Source organism: Macadamia integrifolia, unplaced genomic scaffold (assembly GCF_013358625.1).
Source record: "Macadamia integrifolia cultivar HAES 741 unplaced genomic scaffold, SCU_Mint_v3 scaffold1299, whole genome shotgun sequence".
Taxonomy (NCBI): Eukaryota; Viridiplantae; Streptophyta; class Magnoliopsida; order Proteales; family Proteaceae; genus Macadamia; species Macadamia integrifolia.
The window spans coordinates 232,625-248,729 of record NW_024868150.1 but is presented as its reverse complement, the minus strand read 5'-3'; the positions used below and the strand labels follow the sequence as shown (position 1 = coordinate 248,729).

General features: G+C 38.7%; 4 protein-coding genes across 8 annotated transcripts in view; 2 read left to right on the top strand and 2 right to left on the bottom strand.

Moving 5' to 3' along the window:
* LOC122063340 (protein LOW PSII ACCUMULATION 1, chloroplastic) overlaps window positions 1–16,105 on the bottom strand; it is a 32,955-nt gene that overhangs the window by 13,352 nt on the left and 3,498 nt on the right. The gene's annotated exons all lie outside the window — the stretch shown is intronic.
* Window positions 1,633–2,850, top strand: LOC122063343 (photosystem I reaction center subunit IV, chloroplastic-like). Its single transcript, XM_042627068.1, has 3 exons — window positions 1,633–1,989; window positions 2,107–2,172; window positions 2,588–2,850. Exons 1-3 carry the CDS (start codon window positions 1,732–1,734, stop codon window positions 2,690–2,692), a joined length of 429 nt encoding a protein of 142 aa, XP_042483002.1. The 5' UTR covers window positions 1,633–1,731; the 3' UTR covers window positions 2,693–2,850.
* On the bottom strand, window positions 3,227–8,765 carry LOC122063341. Of its 2 annotated transcripts, none has more exons than XM_042627065.1 (5): window positions 8,250–8,765; window positions 5,124–5,240; window positions 4,671–4,727; window positions 4,172–4,497; window positions 3,227–3,936 (listed from the first exon to the last, which is right to left on the bottom strand). In XM_042627065.1, the coding sequence occupies exons 1-5, from the start codon at window positions 8,562–8,564 to the stop codon at window positions 3,927–3,929; spliced, it is 825 nt and encodes a 274-aa protein (XP_042482999.1). In that variant the 5' UTR covers window positions 8,565–8,765; the 3' UTR covers window positions 3,227–3,926. The 2 variants fall into 2 exon arrangements, with proteins under 2 accessions (XP_042482999.1, XP_042483000.1); XM_042627066.1 differs by having other exon boundaries at window positions 5,124–5,228; window positions 8,250–8,759.
* Window positions 11,764–12,855, top strand: LOC122063347. The gene is made up of 3 exons (XM_042627071.1): window positions 11,764–12,046; window positions 12,167–12,639; window positions 12,739–12,855. Exons 1-3 carry the CDS (start codon window positions 11,764–11,766, stop codon window positions 12,853–12,855), a joined length of 873 nt encoding a protein of 290 aa, XP_042483005.1.

Genomic DNA, 16,105 nt, shown 5'->3' with positions numbered 1-16,105 from the left:
CTAAAGATACACACATAAATGGATAGGAAACATTTTTTTAAACACTTTTGCATAAAGAATTTGTTAAAAAAAGCTATTGATAACATGTATTATGCATAAACACTAAATTGAGGGTATCCTACTAAGAATTCAAGGTCTGTAGCTGTCCCATAAATGTAAAATCCTTGTTCCCAACCTTAATTTCCACTTTAGTTAGAGAGAAATATGGCTGACAGCAACTTTGGAACAAAAACCCTTCAAAAATTCGTTTTTTTCTAAAAAATTACCCATATTGGCCATTATATGACCGTAGCGCCGATACGTATCGATACTCACCGATACGTACCAATATATATCGATACTCACCGATACGTGCTGATATATACCGATACGTACCGATCGATACATACCGATACTCACCGATACGTACCAATACATACCGTAACGTACATTTTACCTCAATTTTATATTTTTCATAGAGTCGTATCGAGGCATGTCGTATCGTATCGATGTGTATTAGTGGTGTATTGATGCATAACGGTATGTATTGTAGGATATATATCGATACGAAATGATTTAAAAAATTCAATGTATCGTATCGGTGTGTATCGTATCGATCGACTAAATTTAAGATACGTATCGAAGGGTATCGTATCAGTATCGGAGATACTTAAAACCATGATCACAGGTTTAAACTGTAAATGCATGCCCCCATTTCGGCCATAGCCATGATCTCTAATCAATCTAAGCAATAAAATTCCATGGTCTTAATGGTTTAATGAACATGAGGAGTCGCAATGTAAATAGCATACATAGGAGCACCATTTCACCTATTGAGGGAGCTGCAAAACATTTAAGAGAATCTGAACAGAATGAAACAAAGTGTGGATAGTCATAGGACTGATGATGATAGTCATGAGTTCACTGCTGTCTCATGGGATAATCAATTCTGAACCTCACCATCATTGGGGGACTATCATTGCATTCCCACAGGGTCAACCAAAATCAAACCAAATCAAAATTTTTTTTTTTTCTATTCCGGTTTCATTTCGGTTTCGATTCTAAATTGATACTTATAAAGGGAAATATTTGCATTTTATGTAAGGGAGAAGGAACCCTGCCAGTCTGGTGTCGGCACCACCAGCGAGCAGGTGGGAAGCATAGGCTTTTGGTGTTCACCTATGTTTGGGCATAGGCAACACTAGACTGGCAGAGTTTTTTTTCCCCTAATTCGCCTACGACAAAACCCCAAAAATGACTTTACTTCAATATATTTTCACTTATAAAGGAAATATTTATATTAATTTCCCTTGCAACCAAATGAAATTGAATTGCAGAATTAGGAATATTGGCATAGAAAAAGAACCTATTTCTTAGGGACAAAGCCAGAATATATGGAAAAAGTTCTCTATTTAAACTACAAATTTTTATTTATTTTTTGAACAAGAAAATATAATTTTCAAATATATTCCCTTAAACCACAATATGTTATGCAAGGAGTGGGATTGGGTTATCCGCATGGTATGGATAAGGTGCTGATATGGCAGCATCCCAGTGGAGGAAACTATTATTTCCACACTACTCGGAAGTGGAGAAAGGTAATCTGCACAAAGACAAAAAAAAAATTATAACAAAAATATCCTTTCTTTCAACACCACCATTAACAAATATCTTATCCTTAGTTCCTTACCTTAATAACCCAAAGAGATAGAGCATAGAGAGAGAGAGAGAGAGAGGGTGTAGGTGAAGGCCATGGCTAGTTGTAACATGGCATCGGTAGCATCTGGGTTTGTGTTTACATCTAACATAACCTCCACAAGCTCATCTTCACGAAACACAATCTCCTTTCATTCCAAGAACAACTCAAGGCTAGTTGTACGTGCCTCTGAGGAGACCACCGGCACCGCCCCAACCCCTTCTGAGGAGACCACCGGCACCGCCCCACCCCCTACTGAGGGACAAGCTCCGCCGCCGAAGCCTCCTCCAATTGGACCCAAGAGAGGCGCCAAGGTATGACGCAAGGGACGAACGGAAATTTCACTCTCAACTATCCAAAAGATGAAGATTCATGAGTATTATTAAAAGCAGTTGTGTCTCATCATCTGTCTCTCTATTTCTATTCATCAGGTGAAGATTCTTAGAAGGGAATCCTATTGGTACAATGGCATTGGATCTGTTGTAGCAGTTGATCAGGTCAGTACCCTGAGTATGAGTGTGTGTGGTTTCTTGAACAAAATTAACGTTAATGGTGTCTTGTGGTTCTTGTGTGTCCAAGTGTGGATAACATACACAGGCATGCATTTTCATCAATCTGCATGAACCAAAAATGAAACTTCAATCCTCATCTTCTGGTAATCCACACCTCCAGAATGGTGCAATCTTGATCACTAAACTGTAAGGAGAGGATCCTATCCATATGAAGGGCATATATTTAGCACACTAGTCTCATCCCAAATTCATCTGTATTGGCTTTCTATACTAATTAAGCAAATCGATGTGTTTGGATGTACGCAACATTATCCGATAGCATTCTCTTTTCCTTATTATTATTATTATTATTATTATTATTATGCTTACAAGCAATGGTCATTTTTGTTGCATTGGCCAGGACCCAAAAACTCGATATCCTGTTGTCGTTCGATTCAACAAAGTCAACTACGCCAATGTATCGACTAACAACTACGCATTGGATGAGATCCTGGAAGTGAAGTGAGAATTGAGAAAGATGACCCCATGTATCCATAGTGTGATCTGTAATTTGCCTCTGTTACATACCGGATAGTGTACTGTGCCTGCAAATCTGTATAATACTATCTCCTTGTTATACCATCTCCTGTTCCTACTTATATTATGATCATGAATTCACAGTTACTCAGGGTCCAATTCAAAACTTCCTTGATATGCATGATTTAGGCTGTAAATAAATCAGTATCTTGATATCAACATTATACACCATGAGGGTCGCTTCACGGGGCTTGAGAACAGTAATCATCAGTTGCTACCGAGTAGCTTCAGCCCCATCTACATGTTGGGCATATAGCAGAAAAGGAACATACCGTACTGGATGAAACTAAATGGACCACATTTACAAACCATGAATTCCCATGCAGCTTTAAGAAAAGGAGAATGTGTGTGTATCCAAAATCAAACATCATTTTTACAACTATGGTATTGGATGGACCTGCGGATTTGTAATTTGCCTGCAGAGGATGTTATTGAGCACAGACCTGAAATGCCACTGCAGTTATTTTAGAGCACAAGTATGTTTCTCTGTTCCTTATCATTCAAAGAAGAGCAATGCCATGGAGAGGGAGAGAGAGAGACACCCGGCTTCTCTGTGGATGCCAAGGGATACACTGAATAAAGAATCACGGAAAACACTCTTTTCAGGATTTCTTCATAGCAAATACAAGAAGGGTCCAAAAAATTGCATCCACACTGAAGCACCCTTTCTGGTGTAGTGATGCAAAGTATCCCGGTTGTTGATGCATGCCCACACTCCAGTGTTGAACCACCAACAGGGTTTTAGTATCACTAATTCATTCTTCCGATGCAAGTATACGGATATAAAGTTGGTATGGGGTAGACTCCACGAGAAATCTTGACTGCATCCCATTCTGTATTTGATATTCCTCAATTTCCAAATTTGCACCAACAGTTGGTATCTGCAACGGTTCTTTATCTCCAACCAAGTTATGTAGAGCTACTGTTGCCATGGACAATAGAATTGTGCAAGATGGGTCAAAAGCGATTCACTCATGCAACCAGTTTGGTGATCTCTGAAATCTAAATATCCTTTGTCCATGCTGAAATCAATCACCACCATTTTTGGAGATCTTTATACCTTTGAAGCCGATCTGTGCCTCTGTGGTCTCTGCTCCCTTCATGGATTTTCCTTCACCTTTCGAAGAATTTCATTTAACCCATCCACTTCATCAACAGCATCTTCACTGATTACTTTAGTCAAGAAAAGTGATCTCTATGTTTACTTTCAAGACATCCCATTCCCAAGCATGAGGCATACACGTGGTAAGAGTGACACTTTACAAATCTTATACATCACTATAATAATGCATGTCAATCACTACTGCACAAAGAAGTCTGTTATATGCTCATACATAATACCCAGAACCATAATTACACTAGACCAAGACTCTGACATAGATGGAAGATGTCGAAAGATTCAACTTACCACACTGGAAACAATGGTCCACTGCCACCCTTCTTATCAGCATCAGGAATACTTGAGTAACAGTACAAGTGGTTGGCTAGCTCCCAGCTCCAGTCCTGCTTCCTTGACACAGACATTCGGGGCCATCTATTTATCCTCACGTAATGTTCCCTGATCCTTCCCTCTTCCACAAAACTGGTAACAATTGAATAAGCGCACTCATGACCACCCCACACCTGGTCACCAGAGTCCGCAGTCTGGGAGCCATTTGTGTGGAAGTAACGGCGCATAGAAGGGCCTGTACCTATCCAAGAAGGATCCAGATTCCGCCAATATTCAGGAGCTGCCTGTCAACAAAGGAGTTTCGGTCAGATTGGTTTCATATGTTGAGCTCCAGATAAATGTTTTTTGTATAAAACGAATAATTTTCAAAGGGACAGATGATGTTGACTTCACAAGACTGGTCAGATCTGAGTTCAACCAAGTAAATAAATAAGCAATTCCATAATATGGTACAGACCTTTGTAAAACGGAATTCCCAGACATGATCGCAGAGGTCATCCTTCATGATGCGGGTCTGATAACATGAAAGCTCCAATTGGTTAAGAGTTTACACACACACACACACACACTCACTTAGAGAGAGAGAGAGAGAGAGAGAGAGAGAGATGCCCAGCATTGCTAAATGTACTTTTTGCTAGTGTTAAAATGAAGAGAGCAAGGGCTCCTTGGTCTTGTACCCTTCAACTACAATCATAACATAAAATGGCACCCATTTAGTATCATGGGGGGAGTCATACATAATGTTAGAATAGCATTAAAAGAGATGGATCAGTATTCTAGAAGTAACCCAGTCCCAAACATCCAAATGATTAGGACCTGGTGGGTCAAATGTTGTGGATATAACTGCAATCCCTAAGGGAAGCACAACATATCAAGGATAATAAGTCAGCACAATTGAATATTTACTCACACGTTTGGCATCCAAGACAGAAAGTGAATAAGCAGCTAACTTTGATATTCCCCGGACTTGAGATGGACGAGGTATGTGTGCTTTTCCCAGCCACAACTCCTCCAACTGAAAGAGAAACTACATTAGCCCATCATCAAATTCCTATTCCTATCTAGAAGTCTACAATTAAAAAAAAAAAAAACAGACAGCTTCATTTTTAAAGCAATTCCAAACTTTCTTACAGGCAAACACCATATGCCAAATGAAATTTGGTTGCATGTTAGAATGCTTGAATAATTGCACTCATAGAATACAATAAACCAACCTAAATATTACAGTATGGACACTTTCACAAGAGACACGAGCTTCTTTATGGCATCATTATCAATAGAAGGGAAAAGGTGGACACTAATGGTATTCAAAAAGTGGCATTGCAATAACTAGTATCATATTTTATCATGTCGGTAAAGGTACATTTATGAATTCAAGTAAATTTCTGATGCCAAAATTGGTTTGAGTGACCAAACAAGATCCATGCAGATTGAGTAATGACAACTCAGAAACATAAACCTGAGAACTCTGAAAATGACTCCACAACCATCATGGCAATCAACATCTTATCATTGTAGTTTTATCAAGTAAGTTTTTCAAGCATCCAAAAACACTGATAACGCATGTTGATGCTACAACACATTATTTTCTGTTAGAAACTTGAAAACATATGTTACCCAACAGTTGTGTACCCCCCTCCTCCCCCTTGAGGAAAAGAAAAAAAAAGATCAGCGGTTTGATATCTAAACTATTAACCATGAATTTGTGGTAGCATAATTTGTTATAGTGATCTAGCAGTGAAACTGAGCTGACTAGCTATGTCAACTATTAACCATGAATTTATGGTAGTATAATTTGTTATAGTGATCTAGCAGTGAAACCAAGCTGACTAAATGGTCAGTTGCTCCAATATCAATAATCCAGGGAATGGAATTGAAGGTAGAAGATATATTGAGAACAATACATGAAAGGGTTAAAGCCGATGGGGAGTTACCTATAAAATTGGGTTACCATTGACAAAAAATGTGTTGGATGAAGGCAAATCCCCAATTGAAGCCATCTCAATCTTGGATTGTTGAAGGTGTGGTCATCAATCCAAAAGAAAAATTCAATCAAAGATGATTAAAACGAGTTGCCATTGAGGAAGATCTCAAAAACTATAGCTGTCATGGCAACTATGTGACCCAAGGCATTGTAAGGGCACTTAGGCAGCAAGGCACCCGCCTACGCAGGCAATATATGTCTATATATGAGGTAATGTGATATAACAATGTTATATAATTATGCTTATATGCAACATAGAAGCCATATCAATGCAATGGCCTAAGATGAGAAAACCAACATAAGAAAAAACAAAGCATAGAATATTATATAAGCCTATTCATTGAAAAAAAACAAAAACTTAAACCCGTGAAGTGTCAACAAGGCGTGTGCCTTGGACTAAAAAAAGAGCCTAGATGCCTAGGTGGTACCAATGTGACGCCTTGACAACTATGTTAGACACAAAGAAGAACAGTTTAATGAGATGAATTGATCTCAAATAAAGAAGGTGACATAGAGGATGATGTTTCACAAAGAATCAAATTGGGATGGATGAAGTGGAGAAGTACGTCTGGAGTGTTGCGTGACTGACGTATCCATTTGAAGCTTAAAGAAAAATTCTACAGGACTGTTGTGCGACCAGCTATGATGTATGGGGCGGAATATTGGGCAATTAAGAATTGTCATATAGAGAAGCTATGTGGTGTAGCTGAGATGATGATGTTAAGATGGATGTACAGCAAAACAAGGAAGAATCAAGTAAGGAATGAGCATATTATATCTGATTTGGGAGTTCTCCTAATTAACAAGCTCCGTGAAAGCAGTTTGAGGTGGTATGACTGTGTTAAAAGAAGATCTGAGGATGCCCAAGTAAGGAGTGATTTGATTCAGATTGAAGGAGATAAAAGAGCTAAGGGCACGCCTAAAATGACCATAAGCGAAGTGGTGAGAAATGACATGCATAGTCTTAGTCATGTCACAAGTCTGACCTTAGATAGAGCCTAGCGGAGGGCAAGGTTCCATGTAGTCAACCCATTTAGCTGAGCTTCTCCAGATTTGTTGGGTTGTGCCTCTTTCCTCTTAATCTCATCTTTCATCTTTCATTTCTTCCATCCCCCAATTCTGTTTGGACTTTTTTCCTATACCACTATTTTTTTCTTTTATGGATTCCTGTAGCAGACCTCATTAAGTTGGGTAAGGCTGAGTTTGTTATTGTTGATGTTGAATTGATCTCAAATAGGCGAGATGAAATGACCTCATATACAAAGAAGGATAATGTAAAGAGATGAATTGATCTCAAATAAGCAAGACTAAACGAAATCATATTTGTTCTTTGCTTTGATACTATGATAATAATGGAGTGAAGACTAGATCATATCTTGATTGATGTGTAAATCACATAGCCTTTGTGTTCGTAACCCAAATAATCATGGGTTTCTACAATAAGAAGAAAATAAGGTAAGAAAAATACAATAAGGTGAGACATATACAGCATATGTACAGTAGACCTCATAATTAGTGGATGTGATTGAATAATTGATGGTGGTGGATGAAGCTATCGATGGTATTAACCCCATGTATCACTAATGCTCCCTCAAGTTGGCATGTAAGATCCCTAACACCCAACTTGGAAACCAAAAATTTAAACTGAGAAGCACCAAGTGATCTGGTGAATTAATCCATATGCAATCTTTCATGAGCGACCCAAACCCAAGCAAAAAAAAGGTGGGGGGGGGGGGGGTCCTAAAGTTAATTGATGAACTGCAGTCTCACAATCTGCTCGCAGCGAAACAAACGAAAGAACCATACCAACAAAGAAACAAAAACAAAAAAATTGTAAGCTAATACCTCTATTTCTAATTAATCCAGTCAGAAAATGAAATGAAGCTACATAAGAAAATAGAGAAAATAGTCTATCAAAACCAGATCGACAGAACAACAAATCAAATTCCCAAATTTTAGGGAAATAGACAATGACCCAATTGCAATAACAGACGACCAGATGTTTAAAAGGGGAAGGAATAAAAAAGGAAGAAGGGGAGAAAAGAGAACAACCTTACTGCTCCAAAGCCTGTCGCTGGAAGCAATTGCATGCCAACCATGAGAGACAAGGAGTGAACGTGCCACGCTCTGTGCATCGAGACGACTCAAAATCATCAACATAATATCCTGCCCAAAAACGAGCAGAGGGTCCTGAAGAAGCTCAGACCTTTCTTCTTCTTCTACGTATCTCTTCCTCTTCTTGCCCTTCTCCCGAGTGGGCACAACTCTTTCCTCTTCACCATCATGTGGGTCGTCTCCAGACACCAATTCCTCCCCCTCCACTTGTTTCCTCTTCTTCCTGGTTTCTACTAGAGCAGTTTCCGCCATTAGGGAGGAGAGAGAGAGAGAGAGAGAGAGAGAGAGAGATCTGTCGTTCTCATATAATAAACAGGAGAAAGAAGAACAGATTTTTTAGGAACGATGATGACGCAACTGAAAATATCTCATCCATTATTTTTCCACTTACAAGCAATTCCAATGCAAAAGACGGTGGTGGTCGGTGGGTATGCCCCTTTAGATTTGCCCAAGTGGCTCGAAAATTTATTGTCAAATAGGCTATGGTTCCCCTTACAAGTTTCAGTTCAATTGGAAAATTCCCAAAAACAAGAAAGAAAAAAAAAATTCAGTTGAAATTAATTACGTGATAAAATGAATTCTCTTTTAAAAAAAAGGATTTTTTACATCAACCTCCCTGTCATTTATCGTAATTACATAATCCCCCCTAAAAATCAGAAAATTATATTTAAACAAAAAAAGTTGACATCGTTAGCATCTTATTTGGGTTAAGCCGTTAGTTTCATTGAAACAATTTGAAAACCCCAAAAAGCCCTCACATTCCTTTATTCCAAAATAGCCTATTTGCTAGGGGTGTCAAGCGGTCGGGCTGGTCCGGTTTCAGTCGGGCTTAATTGGGCTTAAAGATTTTCAAAGGTTACACAGTGTCCATCCATTTAACTAATCGGGCTTAGTTATTGAGGGCATAGTACGCTTTATATTCAGTCGGTCGGTCACGGGTTACCTTAATCGAGCTTTAGTCGAATGTTAAAAGGGTTTTAACCGATTTTTAAACGAGTCCTCTTTAAAATGTGCTCATATATTCCAGCCCACTCATGCAAGCCCAAAAAAATGACAATAAATCAATAAATGATACCAAATATAACCATTATTTAAAATGTGAACATGTCTTTACATTTTAGTTTTTACTCTTTAATTTGGGGAGTAAAATAGGTATTCTACAATCATTAAAGGGTCGGGCCAGGTCGGTGCACAATAGGCCGATCTCGATCGGGTATTATTCAGTCGGTCTCAATCGGGCACCCGATGGTTTAAGTAGCAAAACCGAGATCGACCATTTGTAAACAGGTCGGGCTCATGCCCGACACATTTAATAAACAGTCTAGGCCAGGCCGGTCTATAAACGGTCAGTCCCGGTCAGTTTAGTCGGGTCGGGCCACGAATTAACACCCTTACTATTTGCCCCTTTCATATGTTTCAGTTTTGGGTCTGCAAGCCGTGAGCAACGAAGACGAACTCTCCGACGAAGGTTCTCCTCTCTGACGAAGGTCCTCCTCTCCAACGACGGTTCTCCTCTTCGACGACAGCTACTCGGAACGTGAAGGATGACGGTCGACGGCTACTTGGTTCTGAGATGGAAGCTCTGAGAGCCCTTATCCTCTCAGGCGATGGGCGACAAGGTACTTAGCAATCCGATGGGCAACGAGCGACGGGCGTAGCCCTTCTCGTATATGTGTGTATTCAATAACCCAGAAGAGAAGGATCTTCGATTTTAGGTAATTTCATACCCTGCGATTTGCCCATGGTTTGAAATTTCCTAAATTTCTTATGAGATCTCCATTAAAAATTGCAGGGTTAGAGACCATTCAACAGCACCGTGGTCAGAAGACTAATAAGTCTGTCCTCCTTGCTCGTCCAAGGAAGGTTAGTTTCAATGGATTGCTCAATTTATTTTGCCTTCATGCTCAGCTTTGATGCTTAATCTGAGAAGTTTATCATAGCTGTTAATGGTAATGCTATTAGTATGCATTTGTAAGTTTGGCTTTTCTGTTACATCTTCTTCTTTTTAACTGAATAGATTGATGGATTTTCTCCAGGGTTTGGTGTGGACTAAGTTTACAGTATCTTTTTTACTTGGATTTTATTTCAATACCTCTTGTTTATCCGATTTGATTTAAGTTCTTATTCTTCAAATAAAATGTCCCCTTTTTTGTAAGTTGTTTCATGGTTTGAACACCTAGAGTTTTTGCATTTTGTAAGATTAAAGTCTCCTTTATGCCATTTTGCCAAATTGCAAGTGGTCTCTGAACTACTGTGAAGGTACATATAGTCTAGGGGAGATAAGAACACAATAATTCTTACATGTGTGTTTGCATTTGCTTGTGCTTTCTTCTCTACTACACATGTGTCTTAGAAAGTCTCAGAAATCAGTCAATCTCAGAAACTCCATGTTTTTTAAAATTATTCTAAATTTTTCACTTCTGATGTTCTTATGAATTTGTCATGCCTCATGCTTATGTTGATATATGTTTCAATCTAACCTTAAAATTTTGCAGCAATGGTTGTGAAGTGTCCTATACAGTTTAATTGGTGTGGGAGAGTCCACACAAAGCTTGTTGACCCTGATTTTTACTCCCACTTGGATATGATATGCGATATATACGATTCAGTCATCGACCATATCCCTGAAGGACATAATGTGAGGTTTAAATTCAAATGTGAGATTTCTGATAAAGTGCATGTGGAAGTGACAGATGATGCCAGTACACTCAATTTATTTGGCTTAGATGGGGTCGATATTATCAAAATAGTGGTTTATAACCTTGAAGATAATCATAGTGATGTAGAAGGATAGTGGAAAATAAACCAATACTCTAGTGATGTGGTATTTAGAGACACAAAAGATCACAATAAATCTGCCCCAAAAACTTATGCAGTTGGCCAGAATAGTGGGAAGCTGGATCATGATTTAGGGAGTAAAAGGAGGGAAAAGATTCCTTTCAAGAGAAGTGATGGGTTATGTAAAGTTGCCACCAGTGCTTCTAGTGATGGCAGTGATAGCCAAAATAGTACCACTACTAATGCTATAGCTAATGCTCTAGATAAGGGTAAGGCTAGAGCCAATACTACTGCTATTACTACTCCTAATAGATCAACTGGTGCAAGTGTTGCTCAAACCAGTGGGTTGAATGCTGTTAGCAATAGTTCTGCTAGTACAGACGGTTCACCCCGGAGACGAGATACTAGTAGAGCTAGAAGGGAAATTCAAAACATTAATGATAATTCAGATGATGAGTCTTTATAGGTAACTCAGTCACATTCTGGTATGGTACCTAACTCTGTTAGTCATGTTAAAGATACATGAGCTACATTGCCTCAGATGCTCCAATCTTCTACAAGTGATGAAGAATGGGTAGAACAACATGAGTCTATGGAAGACTCCAGTGAAAGTGAAGGAAGCCTCACTGATGAAGTCGAGACAGATACTGATGATGTATAGGGGTATCCAGGTATGGACTTTGGTTATGATGATGATGGTATTGAGGATGGCATGATACAGTTAGTCATAGGTGCTACATATGATGATGTCAATCATTTCAGGGTTGTCCTCCAACAGTATGTGATTCAGGAGGCTTTTGATATATTGAAAATTAAGAATGAGAAAACTAGAGTTACTGCAGTGTGTAAAGCTCCTGGTTGTACTTGGCGAGTACATGCTTCAGCGGTTGATGAGGATAAGGGTGTTAAGCATTCTACGACATTTATGATAAAGTCGTACAATCCCAAGCATGCATGTATTTTATCGACCGAGCAGAAGAGTGATACATCATAATGGATTGCAGAAAAACTTGCTTCTCACTTGAGAGTTCAACCAGATATGTCAATAAAGTCTTTACGTACCTTCTTATATCAAGCTTACAAGGTTCAGCCCTTTTACATGAAGTTGTACCGGGCACGCATGCTTGCTCTGGAAATGAATCAGGGTAGTCCTAAGGATTCGTACTCCTATCTACTTGCATATGGTAGGATGGTGTTGGCTAAGATGCCAGGTAGTCTATTCAAGATCCAGTACCAGGAGATGCGTGACTTGTCAGGGAACCCTATCTTCAAGAGAGTGTTTGTTAGTTTCAAAGCATGTGTTTCAGGGTTTGTAAAGGGATGCAAACCATTAATTGGTGTGGATGGCTGCCACTTAAAGGGCCGATATAGAGGCATTCTTTTGTCAGCAGTCTCGTATGATGGGAATAATGAAATATTCCCTGTGACATATGTTGTAGTTGAAGTTGAATGCAAAGATAGCTGTCTTTTTTTCCTTGAATGTCTATACGAAGCTCTTGGTATGATAACTGATGATATGGCTCTGACTTTTATGTTAGACAAACAAAAGGTATGTTACCAATCTGTTAATCACCATATTTATTTGTTCCTATTAATCAATCATAAATATTTGACTTTTTTCTTTATTAAAATGCTTAGGGTCTATTAGATGCCATCACTAGAGTATTCCCTAATACACACCAAAGATGATGTGTCAGATATTTATACCAGAACTTCAAGTCAGCAGGTTAATCAGGACAGTTGCTTAGGAAGCACTTCTGGTTAGCAGCCTCTTCAACAATAGTCATCCAATTTGAGAAAGAAATGAAAGACATCAAGGGTATATCCAATGACGCATATGATTGGATGATGGAAAATCCTACAAAGTGTTATTCAAGACATGCCTTTGATTTTGCTGCTAAGAGTCTACAACTAACTAATAACATGACTGATTCATTCAATAATTGGATAGCAGAAGTGAAAGACATGCCTATTATGATGCTCATAGATGAGATTACGCTGAAGATAATAAATAAGATGTTTAAGATGTTTGAGAATGGTTGCAGTTATCCAGTATCTGGCCCAACCACACCGGATATGAAGACAAGTTTAGACAAGGTACAATAGAAAGCAAGAGAATGCATTGTGAGCTAAGCCAATTCACATTCATTTGAGGTGATAGATATGCATAGTGGCAGGGTTGTGGTGAATCTATCAGCTAATACATGTGGTTGTAGGCTCTGAGACTGTACGGGGTTGCCATGCAAACATGCAGCAATAGCTATCACACATAGTAGGGGGTCACTTCAAGCTTATTGTAGTCCATACTATAGTATCAATATCTATCTCAAGGCATATAATGATCTCATCGAACCACTACCAGCATTGGCTGATTTGGTGATTGATACCAGCTCTGGGATTGTCCAACCTCCACTTATTAAAAGAAGACCTGGCAGACCTTGAAAAAAATAGGAAAAGGGAATTCGATGAGGGTCCTGCCAAGAATAAATCTTCAAGTGTGAGATGTGATATCTACAATTTACTTGACCACAACAGGAGAACATGTCCTCGCAGTGACGAACAATCAAAGAAAAATAACAAAACAGGAAAGAAGGTATGACTCCTCACATGTAATTTACAATTGATCATTACTTACTTAACTTACATGGCTAATATCACTTTTGTAATTTACTTTCTGTGTTTGTGTAAAGAAAACAAGGGATGAGATTTAGCATAAAGGTAGTAGCTCCCAAGTACTAACAAGGTCACAAGCAACATCTCAGCCTACACAACAAATAATTCAGGATAGAACTTTAGCCCGATAAGCTATCAAGTATTCAAAATGGATGAGCAAATATGCTAAGAAGAAGTAGGCAAATGTACGTTGGTGATGGGAGAGAGTAGCTGGGATATGGAACAAGCTTTTTTTTTTTTTTTTTTTTTTGCATTTCAATAACTTATTGATTGATTTTAATGAATGTGTCTTGATTTTATTGATTGATTTTAATGAATGTGTCTAGATAGATTAATGAATCGGTTGATGCCCTAACTTCTCAAAATCAGTGATAGTTTTCAATCTAAGGAATAATACAAACTAAATGATTAGTTATAAGAGAAGAGAGAAGAGAGAAAAGAGAAAAAGGACTACCACCCACCTTCCCTAGAGACGTCGCCTGAAAAACCCCCCCTAAATATCAGCTCCTCTCCTCCTCCACCGTCGCACTCCACTCGTCTCCACCTTATGGTTTTTGGGTATAAAAGAGAAGAGAGGAGAGTCTTTAAAAGGGTTAGGGGCAATTTCGTCGGTAAAAGTTTAAAACAAACACTTCTATAACGGCGTCCACTTTGTGGTTTATATGTAATTTTTTTTATTTTCAGAGGGGGATTATATAATTTCGGCAAACGACAGGGGAGGTTGATGTAAATCATCCTAAAAAAAATCCCAAAAAATTTGACAAGTGTATAATAATGGATTGAGACTCCTAACTCCATGCTCGATCAAGGTGATTGTAGATTAGGGAGGAGGGTTTCGAAAAGCATTGAACTTTTCAATTTTCAATTTTCTAGATATCCATCGGTTAAAATTATGAAGCATTCTGGCATTCATCTGGTCTAGAATCCCTCTCCCCTTTCACGAACAAAAAAAGTCCTTCTAGGCTCTGTGTAGTGAAATATCACACTTCATTATTACCCACTTGGCAATACATGGGTTAGTCCATGTGATAGAGGACCCACATACTTCTCAATGGTCAGATTTTAATTCAAAGTTATTACAAAGAAAGTTGTTTAAACTCTCATTCAAAGTTTTAGTAAAATCATCAAACTGATATCATATGAAGACGAATATAAAATACAAAATGATATTTCTACTACTCATTTTAAGCCGAAATTAGACTAATGAGATGCTTATCTTGTCATCTATCATATAGACTAACCCATATATTATCATGGGACGACAAGTGATGAGAAAAAGTTTTCATGTATATAAGCTAGGGCCTAGCCGGGGGCTTACATATTCAAGTCTTGACCCAGCCCTATTTTTTCAGGTTCCACAAGGCTTAGGCTGGGAAATGTGCCAAGATATATATAAGCCTAAGAATTGGCACTCCCACATCCACCATTAATGGAGGTGAGTACCCATTCTAGTGATGATGCCTTTGACATTTACAGCCGATGGAGCTCAGCATTAGGAGTCAGGTTCATCGGGGAAGAAACAGTTGAAGCCAACGGGGTAGCTTCAATTTTCGGTTCCGGATGAAGATGATGCAACTTTGCACTTCTATTCCACACAATCATCCTTCTTGTGTTTCTTTCTTTAATATAAAATATGAATTATGTTAGCCAATGGGGAAGGCAATGGTCATTAGGAGGCAGAGAGGAGAGTGCCAGGAAGAGAGAGACAGAGAAATAATGTATTGACATAACCTACACCACCAGCTGAGAGTATGAGAAAAGGCTGGGCACGTGCCATCTCAGCATGTGTCATCCTCTCGCATCCCCTTTTGGGAAAGACTCCCTTGCGCTCCTGTGTCCAACCCTATGATTGTTGCATGCTAATAGCTTACCAAAAGTAGACAACATATGCCCAATCCTCTCCCTATTCGAATTTTGTATTTTGCAGCAACTAGCTACATGGTTGAAAAAAAATCATTTTTTGGAAGTTTGTATTTTAAGGTTGAGTTTCTTGAGGAGCCATTTTTATGACAGAATTGACCCTCTCCAGACCCCGCAGTGGCAAAAGCCTCATGCACTAGGTATACCCTTTTTTATTTTTATGACAGAACTGACCTTTGACAGTTCGGAAATTACGGATTTTCTAATTACATAAATTTGACAACCAAACCCACATGGTTATATTCAGTTTTGCATAGATATTCCATGATTCTAAGAATTTACTTTAAGCTAGCATTTTTGGTATGGCATACAGGGCTGTTTTCATGGATCCAAATGTTGCCACTGGAATGGATTCTGCAATTAGTCTTGAGATTGGAAGACACTCTATGGTAACCCCCAACAAGGATTAGTACCAAAAAATG

Bases quoted from the DNA above. Each gene is read 5' to 3' on its own strand.
- LOC122063347 (XM_042627071.1), top strand. From the start codon at position 11,764: ATGGACTTTGGTTATGATGATGATGGTATTGAGGATGGCATGATACAG. The intron at 12,047-12,166 runs GTATTTTATCGA...TCTTATATCAAG, and splicing joins GTACAATCCCAAGCATGCAT to CTTACAAGGTTCAGCCCTTT. The intron at 12,640-12,738 runs GTATGTTACCAA...AGGGTCTATTAG, and splicing joins TTATGTTAGACAAACAAAAG to ATGCCATCACTAGAGTATTC.
- LOC122063341 (XM_042627065.1), bottom strand. From the start codon at position 8,564: ATGGCGGAAACTGCTCTAGTAGAAACCAGGAAGAAGAGGAAACAAGTG. The intron at 4,728-5,123 runs GTGAGTAAATAT...TCATGTTATCAG, and splicing joins CTGTCTTGGATGCCAAACGT to ACCCGCATCATGAAGGATGA. The intron at 4,498-4,670 runs GTCTGTACCATA...CTTTGTTGACAG, and splicing joins GGGAATTCCGTTTTACAAAG to GCAGCTCCTGAATATTGGCG.
- LOC122063343 (XM_042627068.1), top strand. From the start codon at position 1,732: ATGGCTAGTTGTAACATGGCATCGGTAGCATCTGGGTTTGTGTTTACA. The intron at 1,990-2,106 runs GTATGACGCAAG...TCTATTCATCAG, and splicing joins GACCCAAGAGAGGCGCCAAG to GTGAAGATTCTTAGAAGGGA. The intron at 2,173-2,587 runs GTCAGTACCCTG...TGCATTGGCCAG, and splicing joins CTGTTGTAGCAGTTGATCAG to GACCCAAAAACTCGATATCC.